The sequence below is a fragment of the Meles meles genome, chromosome 3 (assembly GCF_922984935.1).
Source record: "Meles meles chromosome 3, mMelMel3.1 paternal haplotype, whole genome shotgun sequence".
NCBI lineage: Eukaryota > Metazoa > Chordata > Mammalia > Carnivora > Mustelidae > Meles > Meles meles.
This window is the reverse complement of record NC_060068.1, coordinates 109588312-109601507: the sequence shown is the minus strand read 5'-3', so window position 1 is coordinate 109601507 and position 13196 is coordinate 109588312. Positions and strand designations below refer to the sequence as shown.

General features: G+C 44.9%; 1 protein-coding gene across 4 annotated transcripts in view; it reads left to right on the top strand.

Moving 5' to 3' along the window:
- Positions 1–13196, top strand: part of SLC25A48 (solute carrier family 25 member 48) — a 41831-nt gene that overhangs the window by 21290 nt on the left and 7345 nt on the right. For all 4 annotated transcript variants that reach the window (XM_046001192.1, XM_046001190.1, XM_046001189.1 and 1 more), the window contains exons 5-6: positions 6832–7089; positions 9419–9552. In XM_046001192.1, the coding sequence (XP_045857148.1) occupies positions 6832–7089; positions 9419–9552 (392 nt within the window). The remainder of the gene's footprint in view (positions 1–6831; positions 7090–9418; positions 9553–13196) is intronic.

Here is a 13196-nt window from a genome sequence, read left to right as displayed (position 1 = left end):
AATATCTGAGAAAGGAAAGAGATGAAAGTTTTTCATGTTTGTGCTTGGGAAGGGCCCAGCAGTATGCGTGGCTAAACCCCTGGCTTCTGAGAGGCAAATCTGTGGGGACCCAGCCTGCATCTAGGCTGGTTCAGGCCCACTGAAGTGGGAGAACTCCCAAGAGGTGGCTGCATGGGTACCTGTTAGGACAGGCCAAACCTGAAAACTCCTACCTCCTGCAGAGGCACCTGCCAGGAGGGCCCAGTCAGAGGCCAGTAGGCAAGACACCTTACACTGGTGGGCAGAGCAGTGAAGTTAAACAGCCACACGGTAGAGTCTAAGGAATGATGGTCCCCAGCATCTGTGTCTCCTGCCTCCCAGCCACACAGACCAGGTAGGCCAGCTAGTCGAGGTGAGGGAGGTTGGAAGAGAGATTTTTGTTTTTGTTTTTAAAGATTTTATTTATTCATTTGACAGACAGAGGTCACAAGTAGGCAGAGAGGCACGCAGAGAGAAAGAGGGGGAAGCAGGCTCCCCGCTGAGCAGAGAGCCCAATGTGGGGCTCGATCCCAGGACCCTGAGATCATGACCTGAGCTGAAGGCAGAGGCTTAACCCACTGAGCCACCCAGGTGCCCCAGAGGGTTTTGGGTTTTTGTTTGTTTGTTTGTTTAGAACTATATAAGCTCTCCTCTTCTCCTTGATGAAGATTAGGAGCGAGGTAGGGACCCATTTCATTGACTTTGATCATCCTGCCTGTCTTTTTTTTTTTTTTTTTAAAGATTTATTTATTCATGATAGAGAGAGAGAGAGAGGGAGGCAGAAACAGAGGGAGAAGCAGGCTCCTGGCTGAACAGGGAGCCCGATGTGGAGCTTGATCCCAGGACCTTGGGATCATGACCTGAGTCAAAGGCAGATGCTTAACCATTTGAGCCACCCAGGTGCCCCACATCCTGCCTGTCTTGGTATAGGGAGCTTGAATTGGTCCTAAGTGAATTTGGGAAAACAAAGAAAACCACAAGCATCCTGAGTGTTTCAGAGTTTTAATCCATATGTATCATCATAAAAAGTAACAGGGTCTTCATTTAGAGTACAGAAAAAAAAATGGTGTCAATAGCAAAGCCTCCTTATAAAAAATGATCAGTTTGATTTGTAATTTAATCCCCATCTTGGAACAAAAAATTCTAATTAGAGAAACTAAATACATTTTGTCCCAGAAGAAAATATGCCCCATGTGAATCCCTTTACACGCACGTGTGCACCCCCAAACTAAGCCCTGAAGGATCAAAAACAACTGAGAACAGGTGGTTCAGTGTGAGCAAAGTACTCACTCACCGAGCACCTCACCTCCTTCCTTGGGTTCCTTGCACAAACAACATGCAGATTTACGGATTTCTGTTGCGCCTATTTCCAAACGCTGCTTGCAGGCAACCTCCCAAGTCCATTTTTAAAGGTCACCAAAGTTTGTTTTAAACAGCTAGAGTTACCAAGAACTCTGATTCAGCTCTTTTCTAAGTGGAACTGTCAAGCCCTGCCCATCTCCCCAACCCTGCCTCCCCCAGTCACGTTTTCTAAGCCTTACACCCCCCCACCCCCCCACCCCCGCCCATGCCTCTCAAGCCACACCTCCCCAGGTCCTGTCTCAAGCTCTCCTCCCCGGGCCACACCTCCTAAGCTGTGCCTCTCCGGGCCAGGCCTCTCAGACCATGTCCCCTCCCAAGGGGGGGCCTCCCCCTGATGGGCCCAGCCTCTGATCATCTCTTGGTTGGTGCAACTGATTAAGAGTTGCTTCTGTTTTCTGCTTTGTGGTCCCATATGAACAGTCCATGCCACTATTGCTAATGCAGATGGGCCAGTAACAACCATCGACTAGCTGAAAGATTTGTTTCTCATTGAGTGACGTATCATTGATGTCACAGAGTTCCTATACCTTCAAAAACAATCAGGAGAGGGTAGGTAGGCTTGGAATCTTCACTGTGTCTTAGTGGGCTGTGATCAAACAGGTGACTTCAAGTACAAGATGTCATTTTCTCAGGAGGGTGTGGTAACCCAGGCACATGCCATTGTCAGAACTCATCAAATGTATACCTACAAGCTACACCTTTTATTGAGTGTAAATTACATCCAAATTGAAAAAGGAAACTAATAAAAACTAGGACAGGAGGCCAGAGAAGATGACCAGGGGCTCCCGAGAGCCATTAGTCTTCATGGGAGGAGAGGTGAGAACGGGGAGGAAGTTCAGCCAAGAATGCATCATCTCAATGTGATAACAAGGAAACATCAAACAAACTGCAAACGAGGAAGGTTTTATTCCTAAGAAGGGAGGCAGCACACTCATAAAAAATGCTGGTGTCATTAAAAAGAAAGAAAAGCTGTAGAAATGCTCCAGATTAAAGGAACTAGGGGCACTTGGCTGGCCCAGTCAGCAGAGAGCGTGACTCTTGATCTTGGGGTCATGAGTTCCAGCCCCAGGTTGGATGTAGTGCTTACTAAAAACAAAAATAAAGGAACCTGAAGAATCATGACAACTAAGTGCAGTAACTGGCTGGACTAGATCCTGCACTAGTGAAGGGAGGAATGCCGAACAGGTCAGTACAAGATCAAGTGGTAACTTGAGTATAGCTAGTACATTAAGTAAAGGTATTGTCACATATATTATGAGACTGATAACTACTCTGGCACTTAAGGCAGTATCCCTATTGCTAGGCAACAATTACTAAAGGATTTAGGGGTAAAGAACCATTCGGTATCTAACCCTGAAATGGTTCAGAAAATAATGTTATGTACATATGTGTGAAAAAGATATGCATGTGTATATGCACAGAGAATTTCCTTATTGCTTACCTTGGGGAAAAGGATTAAAAAAAAAAGCGCAAGTTTGGGTCTTGGTGACAAAGCCAGTTCAAAGTTTATCAGATGTTTTTCCAACATTGGCACCTCCAAACAAGGAAGATTTTTATCACGATCTTTCTTATCAGTAACTCCTGAAAGCCAAGTCATACCCATACCTCATTCATGAAACCCTTGATTCCGGGTCAGGTCACTGATCTTGGAGATGAACACAGCCCGGGCAGTTTATGCACTGGGACAGGGACATCTGTTCAGTGAGAAGGGAGGGGGGAGAGAGAGAGAGAGCAAGCACTCAAACCATAAAACAAATGAGGTAAAATGTTAACATTAGGTGAATCCAGGGAAAGGATGTATAAGGGTGTTCTCTGTATTAATTTTTCTTTTTTGTCCTTTTTTGCAAACTGGAAATTATTTCCAAATAAGTGTGTGTATGTGTCTGTGTGTGTGTCTGTGTGTGTGCTTTAACTCTGGGGTTGAGGGAGCTAGAAGGAGTTCCAGTGGCTTTGTTTTCAGAAGGTGCTGGCTGCCAGTTAGATTCATGTTAGTATTCCAGAGAATGGCAATCCGCATGACAATTATATTGCTTTAATAGCCATAAATGGAGAATTCTTAAGCAGTAAAAACTAGATTGCTTACATAACAAACATGGGAGAATATCAGAGAAGTTCCTTATTGCTTATCCTGGGAAGAAAAGGGAAAAAAGTACAGGTGTTTTGTTGATAAGGCATTGTGGAGGTTGGGCAAGTATTCTTTTCAATATCTGTACCTCTACATAAGCAGAATATTATCAGGACACTCTCCTTCAATCAGTAACTTCTGAGAGCCACATCCTACCGGTAGTTGATTCATGAAAACCTTGACTCTTGGGTCAGGTCAGTGCTACTTGGACATGAGCATGACCCAGGTAAAGTTGAGATGTTGGGACAATTACATCTATTCTGTCTCATCCCAGAATTTCCCAGGGTGACACTGGCAGCATCATAGTGGATTTGGGAAAGGAAGGTGTGGGCAATGATATCCCAGTGGGCTTTCAAAGATCACAGTGTCTGATCTTGCTCTGAGCTCAGAGGCCCTTTGCCCCCAGGGGTGGCCACCACACTTGCTCCCTTCCTGGGGGATCTGCTGTGGAAGTGAACAGGACTCAGCCTCCTGCCCATGCTGTAGTTGGCTGAATGTGCAGTCCATAATTAGTCTCTTCCCCTTGCACAAAAAGAAAATACAGGATTCATTTGTCCAAGCACACTTCCCAGGCAAATAGGAAGCTCCCCCTCTACCTTACCTCCTTCTGGGATGAACAGAAAGACAGGTTGTGTTTGACTCTCAGATCTTCAGTTTGGACTATAAAATCATGAACCTGAATCTTTGCTCCTAACCTTTCATCTGATAAGGATGGGACTGTTTGGGGAACTTGGAAATTCAGCTGTTCAGTAATGAAAGTTATTGCCTCTTTGTCAGCATGTGCAAAACCAAAGTGAGATGCCACATACGGGGAACTAAACTCAGGTGGTAACGTAGGTGTGTGTCACAGGGAAGCTTCGTTCTGTTTCTTTCCTGACCATACCATGTTGGTTCCTCAAGAAAGGAGTTTTGAAAATAAGAGTGCACTGCATGAGCCCTGAGACTGGGGGGCCTCTCTGGTCAGGAGTCAAAGCTGAGATAAAGCGTCCACAGCTGGGGAGATGAGCATCAGAGAAGGAGACGGGAGCCTGGTGGAAGGATTAAAAGGAAGAGACAGAGTCACTGCTTGCTAGCCAAGGCTGGAGGGACAGCATGTCGAGCCCTCCAGCCCATGTATCCTCCCAATTCATGCTGATCATCTCAGTCTCAGTAATAATCTGTGGATAAATTATTCTCCCCCTACAGTGTTCCTAGTACCATGCTCAGCACTTTATAATATTCCCTAATGCATACTGATCTGTTCTCTTCTTTTTCCTTTAGAAATGTTTGCTGCTTTATTAAGAAATGATTGAAATATAACATTGTGTAAGTTTAAGGTATACAAGTTGATTATTTAATATGCATGTGTATTGTGAAGTGGTTACCAAGGTAAGGTTAGTTAACCCATTAGTCATATCCTATGGTTACCCTGTGTGTAGAAAACTTTTGAGATCTACTTTCTTAGCAACTTTGTATGTAATAAGTAGTTGGCCTATTATCTTTTTTTTTCTTTTTAAGATTTTATTTACCTATTTGACAGAGAGAGAGATCACAAGTAGCAGAGAGGCAGGCAAAGAGAGAGGGGAGAGCAGGCTTGCCACAGAGTAGAGAGCCCAACATGGGGCTCGATCCCAGGACCCCGAGATCATGACCTGAGCCAAAGGCAGAGGCTTAACCCACTGAGCCACCCAGGTGCCCCTGACCAATTATCTTTTTAAAGTTAAGAAACCAAAGGCTGAAAAATATGGCCTACCACGGTTGAGAAGTTATTAAGTAGTGGGTTTTGGATTTGGAACCAGAACAGGCTGGGTCCAAATCTCATATGCTCTTTTTTTTCCCCCTTACTTCTTTTTTCCTTTTTTTTTTGGTTAACATGTAATGTATTATTTGCCCCAGGGGCACAGGTCTGTGAATCATCAGTCTTACACATTTCACAACACTCACCATAGCACATATCCATGTCCATCACTCCACCAACCCATCCCTACCCCACCACCCCCCGCAACTCTCAGTCTGTTCCGTGAGATTAAGAGTCTCTTATGATTTGTCTCCCTCCCGATCCTACCTTGTTTCATTTTTTCCCCGCAACTCTCAGTCTGTTCCGTGAGATTAAGAGTCTCTTATGATTTGTCTCCCTCCCGATCCTACCTTGTTTCATTTTTTCCCTCTCTATCCCCCAAGACCTCTCCGCCCTGCCTCTCAAATTCCTCATATCAGAGAGATCATATGATAATTGTCTTTCTCTGATTGACTTATTTCATTCAGCATAATACCCTCTAGTTCCATCCATGTTGTTGCAAATGTTTCATTTCTTTTGATGGCTGCATAGTATTCCATTGTATATATATATACACCACATCGTATTTATCCTTTCTTCTGTTGATGGACATCTAGGTTCTTTCCATAGTTTGGCTATTGTAGACATTGCTGCTATAAACATTCGGGTGCACGTGCCCCTTTGGATCACTACATTTGTATCTTTAGGGTAAATACCCAGTAGTGCAATTGCTGAGTCATAGGGTAGCTCTATTTTCAACTTTTTGAGGATCCTCCATGCTGTTTTCCAGAGTGGCTGCACCAGCTTGCATTCCCACCAACAGTGTAGGAGGGTTCCCCTTTCTCCGCATCCTCGCCAGCATCTGTCATTTCCTGACTTGTTAATTTTAGCCATTCTGACTGGTGTGAGGTGGTATCTCATTGTGGTTTTTTGATTTGTATTTCCCTGATGCCTAGTGATGTTGAGCACCTTTTCATGTGTTTGTTGGTCATTTGGATGTTTTCTTTGCAAAAGTATCTGTTCATGTCTTCTGTCCATTTTTTGATTGGATTATTTGTTCTTTGGGTGTTGAGTTTGATACGTTCTTTATGGATTTTAGATACTAGCCTTACACAACTGACGGAATGGGAGATGATGTTCGTATGTTTTTTTAAACCACACTGTGCACAAGTACACACACGCACATACACACACAGAGTACATTGATTTTGCAACCTCTGCTTCAGGGAAGAGTTTGGTATAGCTTGTTCATCTTTGATCTTGGACATTCCGCAGTCACTGCTGCTTACAAAGACATAGCGTTGGTTGACCAAAAGCCCTTCAGGCACCTGGGGCTTTCTCACCCAGCAGGCATAGTCTCCAGTCTGGGTGTACAGCTGGTTGCACGTGTTGGCCTTCCTGCTGGGACTTGCGAATCTCAGTTTGAACTGCTAGGGTCAGAAGTTTTGGTAAAAACCAACAGGCCATGGGAGTGGAAATCATCAATGGGCCAGGCTGGCTCCAGCGCTGGAGATGGACCAGTCTCTTGCCCCCTGGGTCACTTGCCATCTTCTCCTCCCTGTCTTTGCAGCCAACCTTGGTTTGAAACCCAGGGCAGTGGCTCTTGGGGTGCAGCCCATTTACCAGGGACCTGTGCATTGCATCACAACCATCGTGCGGACTGAGGGCCTGGCAGGGATGTACCGGGGCGTTGGTGCCATGCTGCTGAGGGATGTCCCAGGCTACTGCCTCTACTTCATCCCCTATGTGTTCCTGAATGAGTGGATCACACCTGAGGCCTGCACGGGCCCCAGCCCCTGTGCTGTGTGGCTGGCCGGTGGCATGGCAGGTAAGGACAGCCATACTGACCCCTATCCCTGGGCTGACCCTTGTCCTGGGATGACTGGGAGGCCTATCATGCCCTTCTCAGCCCAGGAAAGGGCACGATTCAGCTAGCCACTCATCTAACAATTCTTTATTCAGCACCTACTATGTGCCAGACCGAGCCAGACTGAGGAAAGTCTGGGAATGGGGAATGGTCTCCCTCTTTTTTGCCTCTCCTTTCCTCTGGATCTGTGGGAATGGCAAGTTCCTATTTGGGATTTTGGAACTTCCAGTCAGAAGATGTACTCTGACCCTTTCTTCTGTGTTAGGTATTACTGAGCTTTAAAGAGGAAATCTGTTATTGGGGTTCACTGTTTTTGAATGTTGACACACCAAACATTTCTAAAGTGAGAATTTCATTAACTCTTTAAGGGAAGAATCAGTCTTCCCATTTTTCAGATGAGAAAACTGAGATTCAGAGAGATTAGGTGACCAACCCAAGGGCACACAGCTAATTAAGGCAGTATAGCAGGGACTCTGCAGTCAGCAAGATCCCAGTTCAAATCCTCTCTTACTCATTTGGTGACCATGGGCTGGTTACTTACCCTCCCTATTCAGAAACCACACAGTATCCCCACCTCGTTTCAGGTAAAAATCAGTGTTCTTACAGTGTTTTTCAGTCCCTTTATGGTCCAGTCTTTTTCTGCTCCTCTCCCCTTGCTTGCTCTGCTCCAGCCAGACTGGTCTCCTTGCTTCACCCTGACCATGTCTGGCTTCTCCCCACCTCAGGGCCTTTGCACTTGCTATACCTGTTGCCTGGATTTAGCAATATGTAGGTCATCAGGGACTGTGACAAGACCCATTTTGGTGAAGAGAGGGGTGTAAACACCCCACTGAAGTGGGACTAGGAGAGAATCGGATGAAAGAAATTGGACAGTCTGAGGACACACAACATGTCTGAGGGGGTTTAGCTGTGCTGTGATGGGAAAGAGTGGTATGCAGCTATCTCCAGAGAAATGTAGGGAAATCAAGAGAGGGATGCTTTTTAAAAAGACTGGTAACACAGCATGTTTGATATTGATGGGAAAGATCTTCTGGAAAGAAGAAAATTGATATTCCTTCCCCCGTCCCCATATCATCATCATTAGCTATGCTCAAAACTCAGCACACACATAACAAAACCCATTTCTTACCTGCTGAACACCAGTGTCCTCCCTCTGCCCTCATGTGTGTGAGGTCTGGCCTGTGCTAGATCCTCGTAAGTGCTTACTAAGCACTCGCTGGCTGAGAGGACAAGGCCCCAACCATTCTCGATTCTGGTGAGAGCAGGTTTGAGTGGTCTGGTAGGTAGACTACATTTTGTATTGCCCTTAGCCATGGGTTGAGGAAGAGGGGAGTGTGCTGGGGAGTACTTGGACAGACTCCAGAGGAAGCAGCCCCATTATCTGGCAGGAGGCACGAGGGAAGGGAGGTGTAGAGGATTCCCAGAGGATCATGGGCAGGAGGCCATGGTGGCTGGAGGCTGGGATGGGCAGTGGGTCCACAACAGGCTAAGGCATCATTTGGGAGTCTCCGGACAGCAGTTACTAAACTTTGCAAACCAGCTGCCTTGGACTTTAGCATCAGTTTGTTTTTCTCTTCCTGTCTAAGGACATGCCAATTTTCATGTTTATACAGTAACCTGGCATTGTTTTCCTAGAGTCCTTTAAAGTCACAAAAGTGCTCAAACTAGGGCACCTGAGCTTCTCCAGTGAGGATGACCCAGTGTTACATCGTCCCGAGGCTTCGGTTTCAGATATCCAGAAAAGTGACCAGATTTGTAAAGACCTTCCTGCTCTTTCTAGTCCTTACTTGACCCTTCGTTGGCAAGCAGCCTATCTGCAAGTGTTTGTTTAGCTTCTCTGTATTCAGAGTCCCTTCTGTCTCTGGGGAGCTGCAAGCCTTCCGCCACAGCCTTTGCTCTGGGCTGTGGCCCTTGGTGCCCTGGAAAGGCACTGCCAAGGATTGGTGGGGCCTATTCTTGTCTCTCCAGTAAAGGTTGCCAATAAAGGCATCTGGATAAAGCGCTGGCTGTGGGCCTGGCACTGTGCTCAATGCTTTGTGTGCATCCGTTTATTTGTCCTAACAGGAACCCCATGAAGGTCAGTACTGTAGGCCCAGAGGAGACTTCTCTAAAGTTCCACAGTGACTGGTGAGGGAAGTTCAGGGATGGCCTTCACAGGTCCTGACTGAGCTCTTTCCACGTCCCCCAGCAGCTTGTTAAGCCTGTAAATAATGGGAAGGGGCAGGGAGCCACGTCCCCAACAGATCCCAACCAGCCAGTCCCTGACACCTGTTTGTCTCTCTCTTTACAGGAGCAATTTCTTGGGGGACAGCAACTCCTATGGATGTCGTGAAAAGTCGACTCCAAGCTGACGGGGTTTATTTAAACAAATACAGAGGTGTCCTGGATTGTATCTCCCAGAGTTACCAGAAGGAAGGTCTTAAAGTAAGCCCCACAGCGGTGACACAGGGTCATGTCAGTCCCGGGAAGGTGGGCCAGCCATTTTGGGGGATATGAGATTACAGAGAGGGGAATCAGGAAACTGAAGTTCTGGAAGTTACCACATGAAGCCCTACTTAGATCCTTGTCTCATCTAGTCCATGCCCCAGGTTGGTGTAAAAGACAGGCTCAGAGAGGGCTGACAACCTACCTGAGGTCACACAGCTGTTGTATGAAAGAGCCAGGACCTGGAGCCACATCTCCCTGTCACCAAAGCTTGCCTTCTCATCAGGAAAGGCTTGGAGGTGCTTCCTCACTCAGTACTTGGTGCTTTGTCCTCCAAGTAGGGGGTCCCAGAGCCATGTCGGTCATCACATCTCACAATGTCTAGTCCCCTGGTCTGTCTTCTCTCTCACCCCACTTGAGTCCACATCCTGTCACCTTTGGTCTCAGCTATGGGGCAGCCTGCAACTTGGCCTTACCTCCTTTCTCTTTACTCCTCCCTGCACCCAAAGGGCTTGTCTAAATCCAAGCCTCTTCTGGTGTCTGAACTGTCCTAGGATGACAAGCGGAATTCCAAGTTTGGCATCTAAGGCTATAAACAAAATCATCTCTGTCTATATTGCCACCTGTGATAACTCCTATTATCCTCTAGAGAAACCATCATGTGTGTTCTACCTCCAGGGGGCCTCCCAGGTTTCTTGGCTTCCCCCTTCAAGTCAGCAGACTAAAGTTAAAGCCAGCCTGGCTACTCATGAGCTGGGGGAAGTCCAGGCAAGTTGTTTCACTTCTGGGCCTCCATTTCTCCAAGGATAATCATCCCTACCATGAACAACAGGGATATTTGCTAGTAGGATTAAATTAGGCATCTAAAAAGTGCTTAGCTTCATGCATAACACACAGAGTATATTTACAGAGAGTTAGGCATTGTCCTTGGCTTTACTATTAGTGTTAGTTTCACTAGTGTTAATGTTACTACTGGACGCTGGACCTTTCCTCACATGGCTGCCTCATCCCCAGCCCTCCAGTCTTGGCTCACTATCCACTCCAGTACATCCAGACTCTCTCTCTCCTCTCTCTCTCTCTCTCTCTCACGCACACACACACACACACACACACACACGCTGGCCAAGTCCTCTTTCTCCAGATGCTCCCAGACTGCAGCTGAGATGGGCTAGAGCCAGTCGATGGGCTGCTGAATCTCCCACTGCCAGTACTGAGGTCTCTCAACCTGGTCCCTGATACACAGGCAGGCAGGACTCTTGCATCCATCGGGATGTGCTCCTGGATCCCAGAACTCCCACAGAGGCACCTGTGTGAGTAGATGGATGCCCAATTTATGTTGTTGGGGTGGGGACAAGATAGGGACATTTTATACTGTCACATTTTATGATGTCACTCTCATCATTAGTTCACCTTTACTGAGCTCTTTGTTTCTTCATGCAGATTCAGGTTACTCTCTAGTGCTGTTTCGTTTCACCCTCCACAGCCCCTTCGGGCATTTCTTGCAGGGTAGACCGAGTGGTGATGAACTTCCTCAGCTTTTGTTTACCTGGGAATAAACCTGGGAATAAGACCTTCAGCCCCAAAGGATAGTTTTCCTGGATACAGGATTCTTGACTGACATTTTTTCTTTTAGCTCTTTGGCTATGTTGGTCTGTTGACTTCTGGTCTCTAAAGTGTCTGATAAGTAATCTGCTGTTAAACCTATTGAGGATTATTTCTATATAATGTGCTCCTTCTATCTTGCTGCTTTCATAAGTTTGATTATAATGTGTCTTGGTGTGGGTTTCTTTGAGTTTATTTTACTTGGAGTCATTCAGGTTCTTTGATGTTTATAGTTCTGTCTTTCACCAAACTTGGGAAGTTTTTGGCTATTACTACTCCAGACATTCTCTGCCCTATCTTTCTTCTCCTTTTGGGACTCCCATAATGCATATATTTATTTCCTTGACAGTTTCCCACAGATCTCCTAGGCTCTTTTCACTGTTCTTCAGTTTTGTTTCTTTTTCTCAACTGCAGTAATTTCCATTGTCTTATTTTTAAGTTTGCTCATTCTTTTTTCTGCCTGCTCAAATATACCTTTAAATCCTTTTAGTGAATTTTTCATTCCAGTCACTGTGCTTTTCAGCTGAAGCATTTTTGTCTTGTTTCTCTATAGATTTTTTAATTTCATATTGATGTTTTCATTTTGTTTGTGTATCATTTTCTGGACTTTCTTCATCTCTTCCTTTAGTTTTTCAAGCATCTTTAAGATAGTTCCAAAGTCTTTGCCAGCTTGATCTGCTGTCGGGTCTTTTTCAGGGACAGTTTCTCTTGATTTATTTTTTCTTTGAATGGACCATACTTTCTTGTTTCATTTTATGTCTTGTTATTTTTTATTGAAGATTAGACTTTTATTTAATTATGAATTTAATTTAATTATGTGTTAACTCTGGAAATCAGTTTCTCCCCTCTTTCCCCAGTGTCTGGTGTGTTTTATTATTGTTTTTGTTTATTGTTTCACTTTTCAGATTGTCATAGGCTGTCTTTTTGCCAAAGATCAGCCCAAAGTGTAAACTTAAGGTCTTCTCAGTTGTTTTCTGAGTCTTTCTCTAGGAATGCATGGTTACTTTCCAATTTCCCCATACATGAAGTTGCTTTTGAATGTCCTAGTCTTTAACATCTAGCTTCCAAAAAGAAAAGAGAAAAAGGAAAGAGAAAACTGACAGGGGAAAGGGGCATTGGCCAGAGGAGGAAGGACTTGCATCAGTGGGGGTAGAAGAAACAACCATGGCTACTTTCCTCTTTGCATTTCTGTGATCAGAAACAGAAATCAGTGATCAAAACACAGATCTCCAATATTTGCAAGACAGGGTCCTTATTGTCCACTCTGGCTTCCACAAGCTGTGTGTGCAGATTGCTCCTAGAGCGTGTGTGCACCTGCCTGCCACAGGTCTGGGGGTCAAGGATGGGCAGCTCCTACCTTGCTATGAGCTTAAATGGACTGAAATTAACCATATTTACTGTCCAAACCTTCTCCTGGAAGTTGTAAGCATTTAACAAACCCCAGAATTCCAAAATAATTACATCAGATGGATTCTGTCAGTGCATCTCTTATCTAGGTAAGGAAGGAGACTGCTGGCATTCCCGATTCTGCCACTTTCCTAGAATCCTCACCTCACTTGTTTTTTGTATTATTTTAGTAGAGGCACAGTTTGTGAAGTATACAGAGGGACATGTGAGAGAGAGTCAAACAGGATTATTTTATATATTTTATAAATTCTTGTCTGCTCTTAATTAAAATGTTAATGTGTCAAGTTACTCAAATTAATGTGTCCTAATCCTATAAAGTCTACAGAGTCTTAATATATTGCTTATATTATTTCATCCAAAAATTACTGTGCTCTGCTAAGAACAAGATCCTGGAAGGCAACTGAGGTCAGATGATTGATTTCTTAATCTCAGTAGCATTGGTCCATAGTTTATATTCAGAGACAGGTTTTAGATAGAAGTAGCAGTATTCAGCTTGGATTAACCACTCACTGACTGCAAATTATTTAAAATTTTTTTATTAGTTGGTTTTAAAATAGATAATGTATGAACATAGGAAGTTTCAAAAGGTAAAAGAGGATATAAGGCCGAATTGGCCTCCTTGGTCTTCAGTCTTC